Source organism: Megalops cyprinoides, chromosome 3 (genome assembly GCF_013368585.1).
Source record: "Megalops cyprinoides isolate fMegCyp1 chromosome 3, fMegCyp1.pri, whole genome shotgun sequence".
Classification (NCBI taxonomy): domain Eukaryota; kingdom Metazoa; phylum Chordata; class Actinopteri; order Elopiformes; family Megalopidae; genus Megalops; species Megalops cyprinoides.
This window is the reverse complement of record NC_050585.1, coordinates 19,100,695-19,119,775: the sequence shown is the minus strand read 5'-3', so window position 1 is coordinate 19,119,775 and position 19,081 is coordinate 19,100,695. Positions and strand designations below refer to the sequence as shown.

The 19,081-nt window shown below is 43.5% G+C and overlaps 1 protein-coding gene across 1 annotated transcript; it reads right to left on the bottom strand.

The window, feature by feature from the left end:
* Positions 1 to 11,446: 11,446 nt before the first annotated feature.
* On the bottom strand, positions 11,447 to 17,967 carry LOC118775221 (rho-related GTP-binding protein RhoU-like). The gene is made up of 3 exons (XM_036525018.1): positions 17,536 to 17,967; positions 16,249 to 16,307; positions 11,447 to 13,957 (listed from the first exon to the last, which is right to left on the bottom strand). Exons 1-3 carry the CDS (start codon positions 17,750 to 17,752, stop codon positions 13,502 to 13,504), a joined length of 732 nt encoding a protein of 243 aa, XP_036380911.1. The 5' UTR covers positions 17,753 to 17,967; the 3' UTR covers positions 11,447 to 13,501.
* Between the last annotated feature and the right edge of the window lie 1,114 nt (positions 17,968 to 19,081).

The following is a 19,081-nucleotide window of genomic DNA, read 5'->3' as shown; positions in this document are numbered from 1 at the left end:
GGTTTGACAGTGTGAAACGGGTATGATTCAAAGTGTGAAGCTGGGAGCAGGGCAGGTGTGAAGCTGGGAGCTCCCTGTGTTGGAATGAGTGCAATAAGATCACACTTTCACACTTGCCCTCTCTTTAGGGGGTGATGCACCCCCTGCTGGGCTCAGTGAGGCCACAGTGGGGTCATGCCATCCCTGACGGGGGTGGGGTGAGGAGCTGGGCGTCTTCCCTGTGACCCAGGAAAATGGTACAGGGCTCTGATCCACCAAGGTATGACACTACATACATTTACATTTCATTCAGTGCTGATCTTATAAGGGATCAAACACAGAGCTTTCTCTCAATATTGCTGCCTGACATGGTGACAACTATGACATTGCAAAAAAAAATGGCATAAACTTTGCCGAACATTAGCCCAGCACCAGTCCCTGAAGTGGTAAAGGCCTGTAATCTGCTTTGGCATGAGTCCCTGCATTCATGATTTCTGGACCCTCCTCGCCCCCCAGCACTATTTTACCTCACTTAAGAGGGATACTTGCACAGTGTTCTGGTCCAGACTGGATGCTTTGTCTTCCGCTATGAGTGAGTCCCTCGCTGTGGTATCAGAGAGCAGTGTGTTCCAGCCAGGACTGAAGGTGTGTAATCCAGTTTGGGTGGGGCTCCAAGCACAAGCATGTTTCCACACACATCTTCTGATACTCCACGCCTTACCAGGAAAGGACAGAGGAGATTTATACCTGAAAGGTGATGATTCACCGGTGAGGTTCTGCCTGCTATTTCATTTTTTTCATTTTTACTTTTTCCTTTAGAACAGACCTGGCCCAATTAGTCTTTGCAACCACTGGGCAACCGGCATGCACGGTCACACGGGCTAACGTCGGATTACCGCCAGCCTTTGCTGTGAAACCAGCCGTATAATTTCTGTTTCTGATCTTTGTCTCTGGGTCAAACTGACAGAGGTGTGTCCTGTTAGTGGATTACCCAGAATCCTCCAAAAAAGTGTTCCTGGTGTTTGAGTTATTGCCTCATCTCTCTGTGCCTCAGTTTTAATTACAACAAACGTCACAAGAAGGGATATCTTGTGTGGCCTATTTAGGACACCAAAATGTAGAAATAACTCCCTCCATCTCTCTTACCCCTTCTTTCTCCCTCTCCCATGGCTGAAACAGCCTTTGCTCTACTTTGGATGAAAACAAATCTGTTATTTTTCCTGCTCATGTGCAACTTGACCTCTTTTCTGAAATCCAAGGAAAGAAGAACGTGTTTGTGTGTGCCAGGAATTGGAAGGCATTGTTGATGGGGTGGGGAGGGGTTTTGAGGGCAACAGTGTAATTGTGTACAACCAAAGTCATTTTAATCAAATAAAAAAATTCACAGAGGTGCTACTTGAGAGCTAGATTGTAATCCAAATGGGACTGACGTTTTACACAAGACGAACGGAGGACCTCTCAAATTACTTTCTGAACATCACACATTAGACTTTGTTGCGTTTTTTTAGATTCAGGGCTCAAAATGTACAGCATGCTGGCATGTTCAGAAGATAGAGGTTGAATTCTGTCCCCAGCTGGTCTCTCCACTTCATCATATGTTTGTCTATTTAGCATATCAGACAAAAGGCCAACACACCTGGCTGGCAGTAACTCACCACAAGATTTAGCAGTGGATTGAAAACAGGAAGTCATTGTTTTCTGTGAGAACCACTCGAGAACCACATGAGATCAATGCTGTCTCTGCATCTGGCCCCATTCAGTAACACCACTCAGTAGGGCATACTACCCAGCCCTTTTCAGCACGTGACATTCGGGATGTGAAAACTATACATGAGTACATGGGAGGAAGTCAGACTGCAGCAGATTGTAGGAGATGTAAGCAAACTTTCACTAAGTAGCTTTCTGTTTCATGTAATTACTGATATTTAATCATAAAACATTACCCTTCATAAAACAATTGACCCCCCCCCCCAAGCACACACACACACACACACACACACACTCACACCAGACACACGTGCATGCATACATGCACATACACACACATATATGTACATCCCACACATGTACGCAAGCCCACCTGTGCATGTGTACATACACATACACACACACACACACACATACTCCCCACTCCCAGAGTGCCTATTTCCTATGAATTCCCCATGAATCACTGTAATTAAAGCTCTTCTTGTTAACAATGTTTTGAGGCTTTGCTCACTGGCAGAGCAGGTAAGCTGATCTCCCCTGGCTACTTCACTGATACACACCGCACCCATTGTTTCAGCTTGCATGCTCTGCATCTCACTGTTTCCCGGGCCTCTCCGATGCCCACAGGCACATTCCCACATCCTGCTGCCTCTGTGTGTGTGTGTGTGTGTGTGTGTGTGGTAGACACAAGTCTCAATATACCTGTCACTGTGGCTCCAAGTCAGTTTCCTCCCGTGGGAAGAGAGCATGTGGCAGTTTCAGGAGCTGTGCTCACACACGCTTCAGCACCACACTGAAGGATCAGGTGTTGTTGTTTGTGTTGCTGCTTTGTCTCCCTTTTCAAGTTTACCTATCAGCAATGACATAATGAGCATTTTACTGAAGTGGGCAAATATTGTTTGTTTTGACCAGTTGACTCAGTTACAGAATTTACCATGCAGTCCAGTTCAGCTTGGGGGAGTATAAAAGCAGAAAATTTAATTGGTTAAATTGCCTGTCTTGGGTTTTATTTTTTAGCTCCAAAGAGTTGGATATGTTTGAAAGTAACAACAGAGCTGTTAAGCAGTGCGTTTTTGCTGCCAGGCTGACTTGAACATGGGTTATGTGGGTTAATCTGAGATTTGGCAGGGTGTGGGTCTGATCCTGTTAATTCTCACGTGAACCTCTTTTAAAGGGAAAATCTGAGCCTCCTCAAGTCCAGTTTGAGTCACTTGAGGTGTCATTAAACCCTGCCCTCCAGCATTGGGTAACGTGAGTTTCCTGCCTTTTTTGGGGGGGGGGGGGGGGGGGGGCAAAATCTGACAGTGTTTTTATTGGGCTGCTACAACATCTATGAGAGCATTGTTTGGCAAGGCAGGTGACAAAGGCTGAGATTTACAACAGCCTTCCTAGGATTCCATTTCACTTTCTTTTCTTCCCTGGACATTCAAAGTCATGTTGCCGTGTCCTCACCGTGGTTGTCACCAACACTTCTGTTCATCTGTCTCTCTGACTTCCAGCAATACAGATGCAATGTTTTCCAGAAAGTAAAAGTATAAAGTGATAGAACGTATGATTGATCTAAGTGGATGAGTCTGTTCGTGTTCATGAATATTGAATACACAACTTTAGTCGTCAAAAATCTGTACTGTGCATTAACCAAAGAGCAATACTCAAGAGGTTAGCTAACGTTTTGATTCACATTCATTTTGTAGTACATTGGTATGTATTTGTGACTGTATTATTATGAATGAAACATTATGAATGAAACCCCCAGTGAGTAAATTAGCAGGGCCTATTTAAACAACAATCCGGACCATCTTCCCCTCTTCATAGTGAAAGCAATCAGATACATTATGGCAATCTTGCCCTCAGTGCTAATGTTAGATGCCCCTTCTTTGACAGAGTGGTCTAAACTGCACCTTGCCCTTTGCCCCTCACTGGGCTGTTAGCAGCAGGCTGGGTGGTCCCTGGCAGAGGACCCTTTTGGGAGATTAGAGGTCAAAGGTTAGCTGAAAAGCGTGTGAGAAAAGTGCAGACACTTATGGACATGAGCTCTTGCCTCCAGCTTGGCTGTGCATGTTTATTTAAATGCTCTGTCCAGGTAATTATGACAAGAAACACAGGACCATTTATTCATGAAGACTCGACCTTTGGAATTCTAGCGCACATCAATAATTTACATGCCATGTTTTTTAAATTGAGAAAGTGGAGGAGTAATGGAATTCTTGAAAAAACTTCAAATGCAAAGAGATTTATTGCCATGGACAGGTGAAATTACACACCATAAACAGGAACGTGAACAAAAAAAATAAATAAACTGAGCTCGCACATAGGGCTTGTGATCACTCAGGGGAACAGCACGAACAGATTTGTCTGACGTCATTACCTGGACATGCATGCAGCTGTCCAATGTTTGAGCAAGGGGTCATTTGAAAGGCATGCTGCTTAGAGTCTGTGCTGTGGAGACAGTCTGCTGCCCTGTGTTAATGGAGGGTTGGGTTGGTGTACAGAGAGAGAGTTTAAGTGAAAGGATTGTGTGGAAAAGAAAAGGAGGAAAAAACAGACGTGAAAGCCTCTTTCATATAGCCTGAGGCATGGAATAAAACTCTGTCAGTTTTTTTTTTCTACTTTACAAATGTTTTCAACTAATGCAGCATTTTCCAGTAGTTTTACTGAACAATCTCGAATATTGTGTTTATTGGCTCCTGAGAAAGCATTGCAGAAATTATGGACTAATATGTGGGGTAACAGATGAGAGTAAAAGTAGCTATAAACTGAGAGGAGTGCTCACTCTGCCTTGAAGAAACAGACGCTGCAAAAATGTCCAGTCAACCTTAATGTAACCTGGGGAAATGTCCACTCTGCTATATAGAAGTACCAGAAAAGTGTCCACTCTGTCATGTGGAGCGTATTTAGCAGTACACCAGGGATGCAAGGGGACAGTGAGGGTCTGTGGGCTGCATGCAGTGCATGCTGGGATTGCAGGCCAGAAGACTGCAGTGATGAAAGCTGCCTCAGCTGGATTCATGCCAGGCCTTGTGCAGCTCATGAGTGAACGTGATTCAGCACAGAGATGGGCAAACAAGCAGACACACACATATGCACACATATGCACACACACACACACACACACACACACACACACAGCTGCTGGAAAATGGGAAGACGGCTTGAAGTAAGGAAAGTCTATAACTGATATTCCAGGCTCAGATGATGAGGGCAGATCAAGGAAAGTAAGCGGCAAGGTCTTCATGCAGTTTGTGTGCAGTTCATATTCCATTTTTCCACATTCCACATTTCTTTCTCTTTTATTTCAGTCTTTAACTTTCTTAAACTTTCTTTAACATGCATTCTGCATAAGAAGAAAAGGGAGAGGGGATTAGCTGCTAACAAGATTAACCCCTTTTCTCTTCCAGCTCACAAACTATGAAAAGACACAGCCCTGTATTACTGTTTTACTGTGAAGGCTATGTGCTAAATGGGACAAGGGAAATGAGTCTTTGATCGATTTAAGCCTTTCATCAAATATGTGTCCCATAGCCTGACAGAAAAGCCAACAGTGTTAACCCACACACCACAACAAGCTAAAACACACGTGCTCCCTCTTCTCGTGTAGCAAACTATACATGGTATCCCATTTAGAATGTAGAGCTTATCTGGCTTCTTACATGCTTTTAAATATAAAAGAAAAATGACATGGTAAGTTAACAGAGGACAGAAACTAGTTTTTGTGAATGATTTACTATGCACATCACATGACTTTCGCTACACAGCAGAGTCCTCTCTACACAGACAACCCTCACAATGTCACTCATTGAAACATTGTTTCAATGTTAGCAAGTCACAACAATATTGTGAGAGTATTACACATTAGCTGTGCTAGAAGCACAGACATAGCCATGCAGTCTGGACTGTGCCAGGAGTCAGAGGTCACCAACGTCCAATCAGTGTTACTTCCAGGATTGGCACATCCTGACCAGAGGAGACCGGGTCAGAGGTCAGGGCCCTGTTCTACAGCTTCAAAGGCACTGGAGAATAAAAAAGAGCTGCGGTTGGTCCTAATTAAAACATCATACCATTTTGGTGCTTTGGATCTGAATCACAATCACACTAAAAGCTTCCTCAGTTATAATGAGGAGGAAGCAGTTACTTCTCCAACTGAAAGGACAATCCCCACTCATACAATAGAGCCAGGGATGTACGTGCAGTGTGAAAGAGGATGAACAGAAAAAAAAGGGCACAGAGAGTCCCTCTCAGAGAGACTGAGCAGGGCTTTTAAAGGCTACAGGCTCAAACTTGCAGAAGCAGAAGCAGCCACGGTCCATTTATACCCAGGGACAGAGGGCCTTGTTACTGAGATAAATCAAGAGCTGTGGCAGGTGTTAGCCACAACACAGTGGAGTCCTTACTCCACACTGTGTGAAGAGCAATTGTTTGAGAGGTGCAGACTTACATAACAGAGTTCACCAAAATTCATAATAAGGCCTTCCGCGCTCACAGCCTTTCACAAACGCCATTTTGGCACAGCCACCAAATGTCAGTTATATTCAAAAGGACTTTTTTAACCTTTAATATGTTATCAAAAGACTAACATACAGTTTAAGTGCTTACTGTATGAGTTCACAGAAATGTAAGAATCATGGAGTAAGGAAGGCACCTTCCATCTTGATAACCTCAAACCCAAACCCTTGCAATCCCTTTTTTTTAAAAAAAAAGACTTCTGCAGAGAGGTCTACCAACCTCTCTCCCAGCTGATGACTTCAACCCTTAGGATCAATCAAGCTTTGTCCTTGACTCTGACTACATGCAAAAGTTATCTTTTTTATTGATTGCTGAACTCGCTGGAACTGTGTTTGCAAAGAATGAAGGTATCACCCCAGAATCAAAGATAAAGGTAAATGTTGACTGAATCCAGAGGTAAGGGCTGTTTTCCACAAGGTTTTAGTAAACATGTATATCCCAATGTATTATAAGGGATTATTATAGCACTGCCTGATGTATTGACACAAACAACTAAATGTAAATGACAATGTAAATAGGTAAATATTTATGTAGCGTTTCACCAGAACAGATTATTTTCTTAGTAAAATCTGCTAAATCATGTGTGTGATCAAGAGCACATTAATGTATTTTAGCAGCATTTCACTTATTCTGACATAATCCATTGTCTTTCCTTGAAGAAAGAAGTCCGGTCACATAACTGATATTCACACAGTACCAAAATTTTCCCTCAGCTTTGTGAAAATGGTTGGAATAATGCTCTGTACAGCCTTGACACAGATACACAGATACTTTTTCAGTTTGTTGACCCACAACGTATAGTTACATATATGGATCAAGAGCATGTGAGATGAGAACTTGTCTTTCTAACACAGAGTCCAGGTTGTTTATCAAAAACAGGAAGCTAAAGGGCAGACCCACACAGTATCTTACATGAAATTAGCCGCTGGCAGAGATCTGCAGAGAAGAGGTCACACACTGTCAAATCAAAGTAAAGGTCTCGTTTTCCAATCAAAAAAAGGGAAAATCCACAAATGGTCTACCAATAATAAAGAAGGGATTTGTTCTTGACACAAAACAGTGTTCTCAGCATAAAAACAACATAATAGTGTAATAAACAAGTAATACATTTCATATGTGTGCATTAATACTGTAACATGAGCACTGTGCAAACTCAATGTAAAGGAGTGAGGCTGGGCCCAGTGCTGTGCAGCCGGAGAATAAAGATTGACGCTGGGAACAGGAAGTGCCTGGTGTGAATGCTGAAAACCTAGAATGACAAATCTGTGCATGGTGAGGGTCTCCTGAACATGCCTTTACAAGGCGTGAATGGGCTGGACTGACAGACCAAGACTGTATGTGTTTACTTTGAGAAGTCCGAGAATTACGCCTGTCAAAGTGATGTCGAACTCTTGCGCACTGCTTTGTCCCTTTTAGTAATTGACAAAAGGGGTCGACAGGAAACACAGCCAAGTCTACCTGCCCTGACCTCTCTTACAGAGAACTGTTTGGAAACATCAAGGCTTCACTGTTGTGTGTGTGTGTGGGGGGGGGGGTATATTTCACTGGGAAGGAGATCAAAGCATGGGGTCTGAGCAAACAGTGGAGGAAACGCTAACAAAACAATCCACTGAAACAAAGAGAGAGGGAGGGAAAGAGGGATGCTGAGATTGACAAGCAATAACACGTGAGCTCTTCCCACCAGCACACTCCACTCAAACAAAACAGCTTCATGGACCAATCAGATAAGACCACGCCAGCGGACTGCCACAAGCAGGCCAACAAAGCATTCTGGACATGACATTAAACACAGATTGTGTGAAAAAATGATTTATGCAAATTAGAGAAATACTAAACTATGTAGACAAATATGGACAAGCCCAAATAAAACCCTGCCCTGGAGTGCAACTTCTGCACTAACACAAGGATGTTTGGTTATTGCAAAATCATTGTTTACCAGAGATACCCAGGTGAAAACTTACTCTCACCTGAGCTGGGGTTGTTGCTTTCAGTACCAGAAAAAAAGATCTTTGAAGCTAAAGAAGCATTCTGTTTACAGTATTTTACAATTGCTTTGATTCAATTCTCATAACAGTTTCATTGTCCAAAACTCTGAACACAAAGAGCCAACTGACTTGCAAATTTTTTACTGTAAGACACAAATTGCTGTGCTTACATACAGAGTGCAAAACTCTAAATCACAAGCAGAATTCTCAGAATGCAGCCACCACATATTACTACAATGTTCAAATACTTATTACAAGGCATGCAGATCACTAAATCAATTCAGAATGTATCTGCAGTAATGTCTCCCTACGACAGCATTGCCCATACGAGTTTCACTGCAACATAGGGAATGCTTACTATGCATAATTGTAAATAAGTACTACAATGTAGGTTACAAACCTTGTAAACCTTGTTCATTGCTATTTGGATTATCTAAGTATGAGAAAGTAACCATTGCACACCCTGTTTTGATTATTTTTGTTTGATGGCATGATTTGACAGTGACCATGTTATTTTAAAATGCAGCAGTGATTAAATGTCTTGATTTTTTCTTTCAAAGGTGTTAGTTAAATGATTCCGTAAGTTAAATCAGTGGGAAGAAAAGTTGCAAAGTTGACGTGTAGAACAAATAAAAGTTCCTCCCCCTCCTGGTCTTAGAGGAGTGAGAGACCAGCAGATGAGTGGTTGCTGAATGCAGAGTGAGACTGGGAGCACAGGGTCCACCCGGATCCTGCAAGTACAAAGGTCCAAGTCAATGAAGGGTTTTATATGCAGTGAGCAGAAGAGAATTATTGCACACAGTGCAATGTTCGGTGTTTACTTTGTCTGACATACACCCATATTCAAGTTTTAGAATATACAAGCACAGAACATAACAAAGGTTGGCCTTTTTGTACCTGTCATTTGCAGCAGCCCCACTAAATGTCCTCTGTCTCCTAAAAAGTTACAATACAAAAGAAGGAGAAGAGTTATCAGGCGGGTAGCAATTAAGGATAGGGTTAAGGCTGATTCTTTTAAAAATCAGACAGCTCATTCCTACACCTGGAGATCCAAAATAAACCAGTTCGAGCCAGGCTAATTCGGCTACTTTGACTCAGACAATGGAAGGTGCTTTCAGTCAAATTACCTGTGTATCCTAAATGTAGACCTCAGAGGCCACAATTATCAAAACACACCCATTTCATGTACACGCTTTCTCTGTTCCCAACAATGATACAAACACACCAACTCGTAAACTGGTAAATCACTACCAACCCCATCTCACAGCTGTTACAACAGAAGCAGACACCACATTCTTTCACCAGTAATTTGTTTGTTTATTGCCATTTGCCCATTTTTACCCAGACAGACATGTTGCATAGGTAGTTTATGTAGCTGTCTATTGTGGTTAACAAAAAGATGAGCAACACATTGTCATCTGATTGCATTGTAATTGTTGTGTAATGAAGGAGAGAATACTGGGTAACTTACAGTCTTATATTGTGCAAACAGAAAGACTGCTGTCTGACTAATTTCACCCTGCTGAACACACTCCATTGAAAAAATGTAACATCTGAAATAGGAACCATTGTTATCATCTTAGATTTTAAATACAATTTATACGCTTTATGAATGGCTGTATGCTTCACCACCATATCCTTCTTTGATAATAGAAAACTAAGAAAAAAATGAGAAGCATTGCTGTAATGAGCTCACAGAACTAATACTGTTGTAATGAGCTCAAAGAGCTAAGACTGCTGCATTGAGCTATAGGGCTAACACTGCCGTAATGGGCTCACAGGGCTGACACTGCCGTAATGGGCTCACAGGGCTAACACTGCCGTAATGGGCTCACAGGGCTGACACTGCCGTAATGGGCTCACAGGGCTAACACTGCCGTAATGGGCTCACAGGGCTAACACTGCCGTAATGGGCTCACAGGGCTGACACTGCTGTAAGGGGCTCACAGGGCTAACGCTGCAGTAATGGGCTCACAGGGCTAACACTGCCGTAAGGGGCTCACAGGGCTAACACTGCCGTAATGGGCTCACAGGGCTGACACTGCCGTAATGGGCTCACAGGGCTGACACTGCCATAAGGGGCTCACAGGGCTAACGCTGCTGTAATGGGCTCACAGGGCTGACACTGCCGTAATGGGCTCACAGGGCTGACACTGCCGTAATGGGCTCACAGGGCTAACGCTGCTGTAATGGGCTCACAGGGCTGACACTGCCATAAGGGGCTCACAGGGCTAACACTGCTGTAATGGGCTCACAGGGCTAACACTGCCGTAATGGGCTCACAGGGCTGACACTGCCGTAATGGGCTCACAGGGCTGACACTGCCGTAATGGGCTCACAGGGCTAACACTGCTGTAATGGGCTCACAAGGCTGACACTGCTGCATCGAGCTATAGGGCTAACACTGCCGTAATGGGCTCACAGGGCTGACACTGCCGTAATGGGCTCACAGGGCTGACACTGCCGTAATGGGCTCACAGGGCTAACACTGCGCTGCACTCTGTGGAGGGGACAGTGCATGAACACTGACAACACAAGACTGCTGATTCGCTGATGATTTCATACTGAACCGTCTTTATGGATTCCACTTCATCTGCATATCAGAGTTAAAAATGAGAGCAGCTTGTGTACTGGGGACTTCCAGTGTGGTCTCTGCCACTGGGCGGAGAAACAGCTCCAGAAGTCAGAGGTCATAGTGGGACAGGAGACTCCTGTTTGGGCAGGGGGCTATCATTAGGATTCCCGTCTCGTGGCTCCGCATCCTGGTTGTGTCCTCTGTCCATCTTGGCCCTTGTGTGGTGGAACAAGCTTACCGTTGCGGTTATTACTGCGGCCATCTGCCGTTGAAGACTGTAGATCCACCTCTTCAGACTGTACTCCAGTCCCCGACTATGGTCTCTTCTTGCCCTTAAGTGTAATTTTTATGTGGTAGTTTTGCTACATGGTATGTGGTACCACTGTCTGCAATCTTGTACTTATTGTGTAAAACAATGAGTTATTTGCATAGAATATAATGGAGTCAGTGCAATATACTTACAGGTTGAACCTAGTATGCAACCGTAAAGAGGTGTAGACTATAAGACAAATCACAAATCCAAACCCAGTTTTGTAAAAGTTAAACACAATACAACACGTGAAAAGATGACCACGGGAAGAGCGAGAGATGAAGGAATGGGGTTATCAAATACCCAGCCAACTACAGCTAATAGTCAACTCCATTGGTTGTTTCTGGTGACAAAAATAAAACAAAACAATATCAGTCAGTCAAATAAAATGTATTTATTTTAGTACATTTTATATTGCATTATCACAAACAGGTTACATTTCCCAGAGGGAATAAAAAATTTGAAATCCCTGAGTCAGCTGGGAAGGAACTTGGTCAATGTTCCCTGGCCAAAAGGCTCTGGGATACTTTCTTGGGTAGATGACATGTTGGAGAATAAGAGAATGATAGAAAAGAGAGACAGAGAAGACCTTAAGAGAGGCGAGGGTTGTATACTGATGGCGCAGTATGTCACTGCCTGCTATCAGCTGAGGGGGTGAGTGAACAATGAACGCAATTTGTTGTTGTTCTTCATTATCACTGTCATTGGCCACATATATCATTTTTGCATAATGCTTTGGCAACATAAGCATTGATTTCGCCATACCAATAACACAAAGCAAACCAAAACTTCAGACAGAGAGAAAAAGACAGAGGTGGGGTGAGAAGGACAGATCAATCAGACTAGTAGGGTAAAGTGACTGACTACAGTATGTAATGGGTCATGTAACGCTTGTTGCTTCAGCAGGGCCTATGTCTGCACATTAAAGAGGTGTGAAGTGAGGACAGGACATGCAGCTATGACCAAAGACCACCCCACTCTAAGAACAGGGTCTTACCAACATTAAGAATGAAGTACTAATAAGAACAAGTCTTAGCACATAAGTTCTCTTTAGCTGCACGCCACCCTCCATCTCAGCACCCATGTTGTTGCAGGACACATTAAATAGATACATTTCTAATTTACAGATTTAAATTTGCAGACTGTGACTGGCGGAATTTAGACAGCTGTTCCACTGTAGTTGGGTTCAGTGTAAAAAAAGATCTACCAACCATGCTGGTCTTGTGATTCTTGGAATGACCCAAGAGAACACACATTTCAGACAAACAATTTCAAGTTCCTCTCAAGAATTCAACCAAATAAATAAATAAATGAATAAATAAACATCACCTGTCATTTCCAGGAGGGAGAAACAATTTGGTTACATTGATGCCACCACTATTCTGTTGCAGGGGGATCGGATGCTAAAATACTCAACATTTACACCATCCAGTAGGCAGGTTTAATACCAACATAACACTTAATTTACAAACACTCAAACAGATTCAATCAACCAATGTTATGAACCAATGGCCTAAAACATTTGGACCCCAGGGACTGTCACGAAAAATTGCGTGAACCTACCCAGAAGTGACTTTCCTAAATAAAATGGACACCTGGCCTCCAAGACTGAGGCTGTGGATTGACTTGATTGGCCAGTGTCATTACAGGAAATGAACAGTCAAAATCAGTCCAGAAGAACTGCCATCTAGGTCGGTTTCGATAAAGCCATTGTCACAAGGTCTGAGACTTAGCTATCTCAGCTCCAACAAAGCTGATACAGCCCTTTGTCTTGTCCGAATGTCTAAGAACTGATGAGGGATCAACCCAGATGGGATGGCACATGTGTGCCAGGCAAGGTAAACATGGTTTGACAGTCACAACATATTAGTATAGCATTAATGAAAGATAAGCTTTTACACCATGTTCTCTGATGTATCACAATTGAAACCCATTGGAATTATCAACAATTCAAACTGAAACAAAGTTACATTCTCTGAACTCATTGTTCTCAAGAAAGCAGTGGAGGGTTTAAGAGCTGGATAATGAATGCAGTACTCACTAAATGATCTGAAAGAGGCAAAGAACTAAAGGTATGCCCAAATACAAATAAAAAAAAATCCTTTTTATTCTCCAACTGCCATAGGTCTATGTCCATGCCATTTACAGAAGTTCATTTTAGACCATGTAGCTTTCGGATGGCAGGCAGAAGATGCACTGTGTAACAAAGTTTTCAAGGGACATCTTAATTTTCTGCCCACGAAGACCAGATCTTCCTGTTGCAAGATTAACTGACCATGATTCAGCGCTCTTTCCAGCATCATCTTTTAAGGAGCCAACCTCCAATCCAATCTTATGTTTTTTAGACAGCACATTCATTGTAGTTCTCTTGCGTTCCTGTCACCGCTCCAGTATAAGAGTCTGTGTGTTAGCGTGAGAGTCCCCCTCCCCCACCCCTTGGTGTCACTGGATGCAGACATACTTCTTCCACCAGGACTTGGACAGCATTCTCATCTTATTGGCTGTGCTGTGAACCTTGAGCTCCTTCCTCGCCCGCTTCTCGGCGTGGCGTAGTCCAGCAGTGATGGCGCCGTCGAACACCTCCTTCAGGTTCTTCTGCGTCAGCGCCGAGCACTCCACGTACGCCACGGCGCCGACCTTCTCGGCCAGGGCGCGGGCGTCGGCCTCGGGGACAGGCAGCTCCCGCCGGCGGGCCAGCTCGATCAGCACCTTGACGTCCTGCCGCAGGTCGGACTGGGTGCCCACCAGGAGCACGGGCGTGAGCGGGCAGCGCCGGCGGATCTCTGGAAGCCACTTCTCCCACACGTTCTGGAAGGAGGCGGGGCTGACCACGCTGAAGCACAGGAGCAGTGCGTCCGTGTGTGAGTAGCAGAAGTGACGCAGCTTGTCGAACTCGTCCTGGGGGCAGGGATTAGAGGGAGGAGGAAGAAGAGGACAAGTGTGAGACGTGGAAGGAAAAAATGACGGGCTGTGATGAATTAAAAGGAAATGCACTCTACACACATTGTAGCTGATCATGTGACATTCATTACAATTATGTTTGTGTGTGTACGCCTTATATAGGTAATCCAATGCATACAACACCTCCACCCGTATCCTATCCCTGCCCTCCAACAACTGGCCACTATTCTTCTTGTGCTGAGGAGTTCCACTCCACTGTTCAATTTAACCAGCACTTTTAGTCATTCCAAAATCATTGCCCCATTCAATGCAGACCCTTTTGACAACACAGTCTCATTTCACAGATACGGGGACATCTCCTTGGCTGTACCTGGAACTACAGCACATAGTCTTCTTTTATACTTAATAACAGCCCTTATACATCTGTTGATATTCAGTGCATGCATGCTAAAATAACACAGCCAAACAGCTGTATCTTGCAGAAGCTTGCAAGTAAAAACAGTGCCTACAAGCTGCTAGGCTATTTCTATTGGAAATTTTCACCAGAATCACACTGCCATGAGTCTGCCATTATGACGAATAAAAAATGGCCAGGGAAGACATAAGCCACACTGGCACCAGAACATCAAGCACACACTGAAATTAAGCAGAGGACAGAAAGCTAACTGGCCTTTAGTGAGATTACAGGAGTTCACGTAATCCCTTCATAGTAATAATAATGCAGCTAGTAATCATCTAGAAGTGTTGACAGATGCCCCAACTCCTGAATTTCAAAACTTGTGTGGTTTGTCAGCCCCAGATCCAGCAGTTCCATGGCAGAAAACCTGTACAATTTGTTCTGTATGCTGACGGTGCACATGTTTGGCATTAGTGAATGGGATTTATATTGTCTGTGTGTGTGCCAGAGTTCTTATCTGGAGCTGTTTGCTCTAGCTTGTCTATCTGTGGCCACATGGGAGTTTGGTATGCACTCAACGAAGACCCAAAGCTCTCCCAGAAAAGACATCTTAATTTGTGTGACATCCTTATTTCGTATCTGCTTCTGCCTGAGTGTGACGCAGGAGCCTTTTTTGCTGTGTTGTCAGGAACAGCTGCCCAGGAAGGAAGAGCTGGCATTTTCACACAGCTGTTTGTTGTGCTTGAAGATTCTCACTTTTTCAGATTACTGCTTATAGTAATAAATCTGATGACGCCACATCTGTAATTCACACTGTGACATGCCACACATTTCGTGACCATGTTTATTTTAAGTCCCAGGATATGCTCTTTACATGTACTATACATGACATATATATGCAGAAGCACATTATTGACCTGATTTACTACAGATTTAGACATAAATACAGAGTTTGGAATGTAAAAAAAGCTATGGATGACTTCAGGAAACTAACTTGCTTGGATCAGGTGACCAGCAGTGCTACTGATTCAAGAACAATAGAGCTATTCTTCGTCTGGAAACGATGTGCGGAACTGACAAAATGTGTTGAACTTGTGTCAGCAATACAGAACAAAGTGTACAATAAGTAAGCTGACAGCGACTAAATTATAAGATGAGGGGTAGGAAGCCACAGCACTCACAATCAAGTCTAACTTAATAACACTGCGGAGGCCTGGAAAGTGGCACAGCCACAGAACCCCTCCCTTCTTAAATGAACGTCAGAAAACTTGGAGAGACAACCTGTGCCTGAGGGCCGATCTGGCAATTTCTCTTCTTTTGTTCAAGTCTGCGCAGCCCAAAACAAGCAGGGCTGTACCTCATCTGTTTCTCTTTCCTCCCTCACAGTCACCACTCAACTTGATGCTGCCTCCAGTTTATGGTGATTAATGGGAGCTGAATGCTTGAGCCATTCGCTCCCTTTCTAAATAGCTTCCTCCCATGCTAAAAAGCAGCGTCACTGGCATACCCCAGGTTGTGCTCCCACTGCACTTCGGGATCTCAGAGCCAAGGTGTCTCGACATGAGCCTGTGGAGAGATCAGGCTTCATAGCTGCTAAGGTGCCAGGCAAAGCTGGTGATCACTGCATCTAGTACACAGCTACAGGTGGGAGGGTGGAAAAGTAATGGAACCCAAGGATGAACAACAGAGTCGCCGCCATTCCGGACACATAACCCATGAGCGTAAACTACAGCATACAACCTCTGCTGGCTTGCTTGTTTCCTTCTGTAGTGTGATTATGATGTTAAAATGTGTGTGCATGTGTGTGTGTGCATTTCTGCGTTCGTGTATGTGACAGTGAGGGAAGTGTGTGTATACATATGGGCAAGTGTGTGCATTTGGGAGTCCTCACCTGCCCTGCTGTGTCACAGAGCTGTAGCCGCACTGGGTTCCCATCCACCTGTACCACCGCTGCATCATAAAGAAAGAGAGAGAGATGGTCACACCTGCTACCACAGCAAGACATGGCATGATGCTATGAATTCATTCATAGCTGCTGGGGGAAAACGCATAAGGATGCCCACCACACAAGATCAGAGGCAGGCCCAGTCACCCCTGTCTTGACTGATTTTCCCCTCCATAGTGTCCTGTCCTTTGAATTCTCAAAGGACAGGACACTACATCTGACCTCTGTACCAACCAGTCATTACATTGTGTGATTATACAAACTCTCTAATACTTTCCACTGTGAACAAACTAGGCAAGAGCACAAATGCTTCCAGTGTGTTTGACTTCCCAGTTCTGCTGTTTTTCATGTCATATGAACTGTATGTATGGCTGACAAAAAAACATGTTGATTTTTGAAACATGGTACATAGCACAATACCAACTGAACTGTATTATTAGAGTTTTTATCACAAAAGTCTTGCTTTCAAAAAATTAAAATTCAATTACAGCAATAAAACTCCTCACCACTTACACGAATTATACCATGTTTGTGAAAGTTTCACTAAGTGTACATTAATCTGTTAATTAAACTGTTAATGTTAGACTCCCCTCTGACACAAAAAATACACTCTATACTGCCTGAGGCATGGCATTCCTTTTCTAAAATCAGTGGTCTCAGGTCAGATCTATTCTATAAAGAGAGGAAGTGGATTGAGTAATATTTGCTTAGGCGATTGTGTGGAGGCTAAGGGTATTATGCAGGGTTTCCTTGGCTACATCTTCTCACGTTTGAAATCAAATCTTATTTCTCTATTAAATGGGAAATTTCATTCAGGAGTTCAAAATAAACGGCCTAACGACGGTTGCTGTGTGTTTTAATGTTAGGAAACATAAAAGGGCTGACAGTGGTTTAGGTTCCATCATGCCCTGGCAACGCCTCAGCGGACAACGCTACAGGCGCGTGGCATCCGCACCAGGGGTGCACACACTACTACTGCAGCTGCTGCTACTACAAGCACACCTACTGCTACTAAGAATAAAAATTACAATTACATTACCTATTTGTATCCTCCCTAATACGCCATGCACCACAATGCCTGTAAGCGTGCGTACTTAATCTCTACAGAATCGATGACACAGAGAAGTCAACGTTCGAAATTAGTTTCTAAAACAATATGGTAGGTTGCAGGTTGTTTGATTAAAAACTGGTCGTATCACTGGATATGCCAACAGGCTTTAAAAAGTGGCTTACCTGAGAAGTCGTCGAACGCTGTGGGCACGTACTTTGTCGGATAGCCATTGGTGGTATAGCTGACAACTAGGCTCGTCTTTCCCACAGCTCCGTCCCCGAGTAGTACACACTTGAGCACCCGTTCTTTACCCTCACCGGAGTCGTTGGCTAGAGGGCTATGAGGGGGTACAGGAGGAGCCATCGATGCACTATAATCGGTTGTAATTATAAATGGCATCCTTTAACGCACGGTTCAGATGCTTTCCCCTGAACCAAAATGAGTTTCGCTCATACCATTAAAATACCCTGATTTAATTTAACGCAACCTGTCACAAAAATACATTTTGGTTTTCATTGCATAAGTGCATGGATACCAAATAGATCTTAAAAGAATCAGGTCGAAAACTATAGTCGCTTCCCTTTTTTACAATCAGCACCGACAACTCCAGCAGCTGCACCGCTCCCGCTGAGATCTCGACCGGTTGAAGGCAAGGTTTGGGATTTAAACCTATCCTAATTTGCCTATCTCCTCCCCGGCCAAAACAAGCGCGCGCATTTGAAGGTGCAAAACTGCATCACCAACTGCACTTCTATTAACTGAACGTACCTTATGACAGCAATTGCTGGTTTATTGGTTATTCACCTCACTAATCCACGATGAAATACATAACCAAGAAAAAAAAAGATCTATCTCACCAACGTTATTGAAAATTTTACAAAAGCTGACTGACACATTGTTTAAGTGTTCACTATCTGTTTTATGTACCTGCGACTTTAGTTTATATCTAGGGTTGTGCAACGCTTCTACGTCGACTATTTAAATAAATAAATAAATAAATACATTTTAGACCTGTAAACACACATTGTCTCGTCTTTTTCGAAATGGCAAAGTATTTCGCTTTGAGAGCTGGGGATTCAGTTGCTCTGAATTTAGCCAGATTCTCGCCTTGCCGATCGCCGGCATCGCTCGCCACCTTGTGGATGGAGACTAGAAAGACGCGCTTCCTGAACAGTTACAGAAATTCTCAGTCTATGCACAGTAGTTTTATAATATGGAGAATACTTTTTTCCCCCTGGGATAAGTAATTTGGTGGTAGAGCAGTTAGAGTGATACAGGAATGAGAGAGGAGAGTGTAAGATTCCTCACATTAGCATATGAAACCGCGTCAATTGGTGTTGGGGGCTGGACGAGATAAGAAGTGTATTATCATTCAAAGAAAAGAGGGTGTTGTATCGTTACCAAGCGCCGTCCCTACCCTCCATTTTACAGGTACACATTGACAGCCCCTGCTGTGCAGAAGTGTTGTCTTCAACAATGCGTTCATTACCTGTCTAGACTGAAGACAGAAGCATGTTTGTGTGGGTCAAGCAGAGTAATTACCAGTTTCAGAAATGTAAAGTTATTATTATCATACTTGTGATACGTCCATTCAAGGTGGGTAGAAAAAAGCACATCATAAGCAATGTACAACAAACACCAGACAGAACTGCATATATTTTTTACTTCAGCATTTTACATTTATTGCAAGAAACACCATATCCCTTTGCTTTTTAACAATACAAAAGA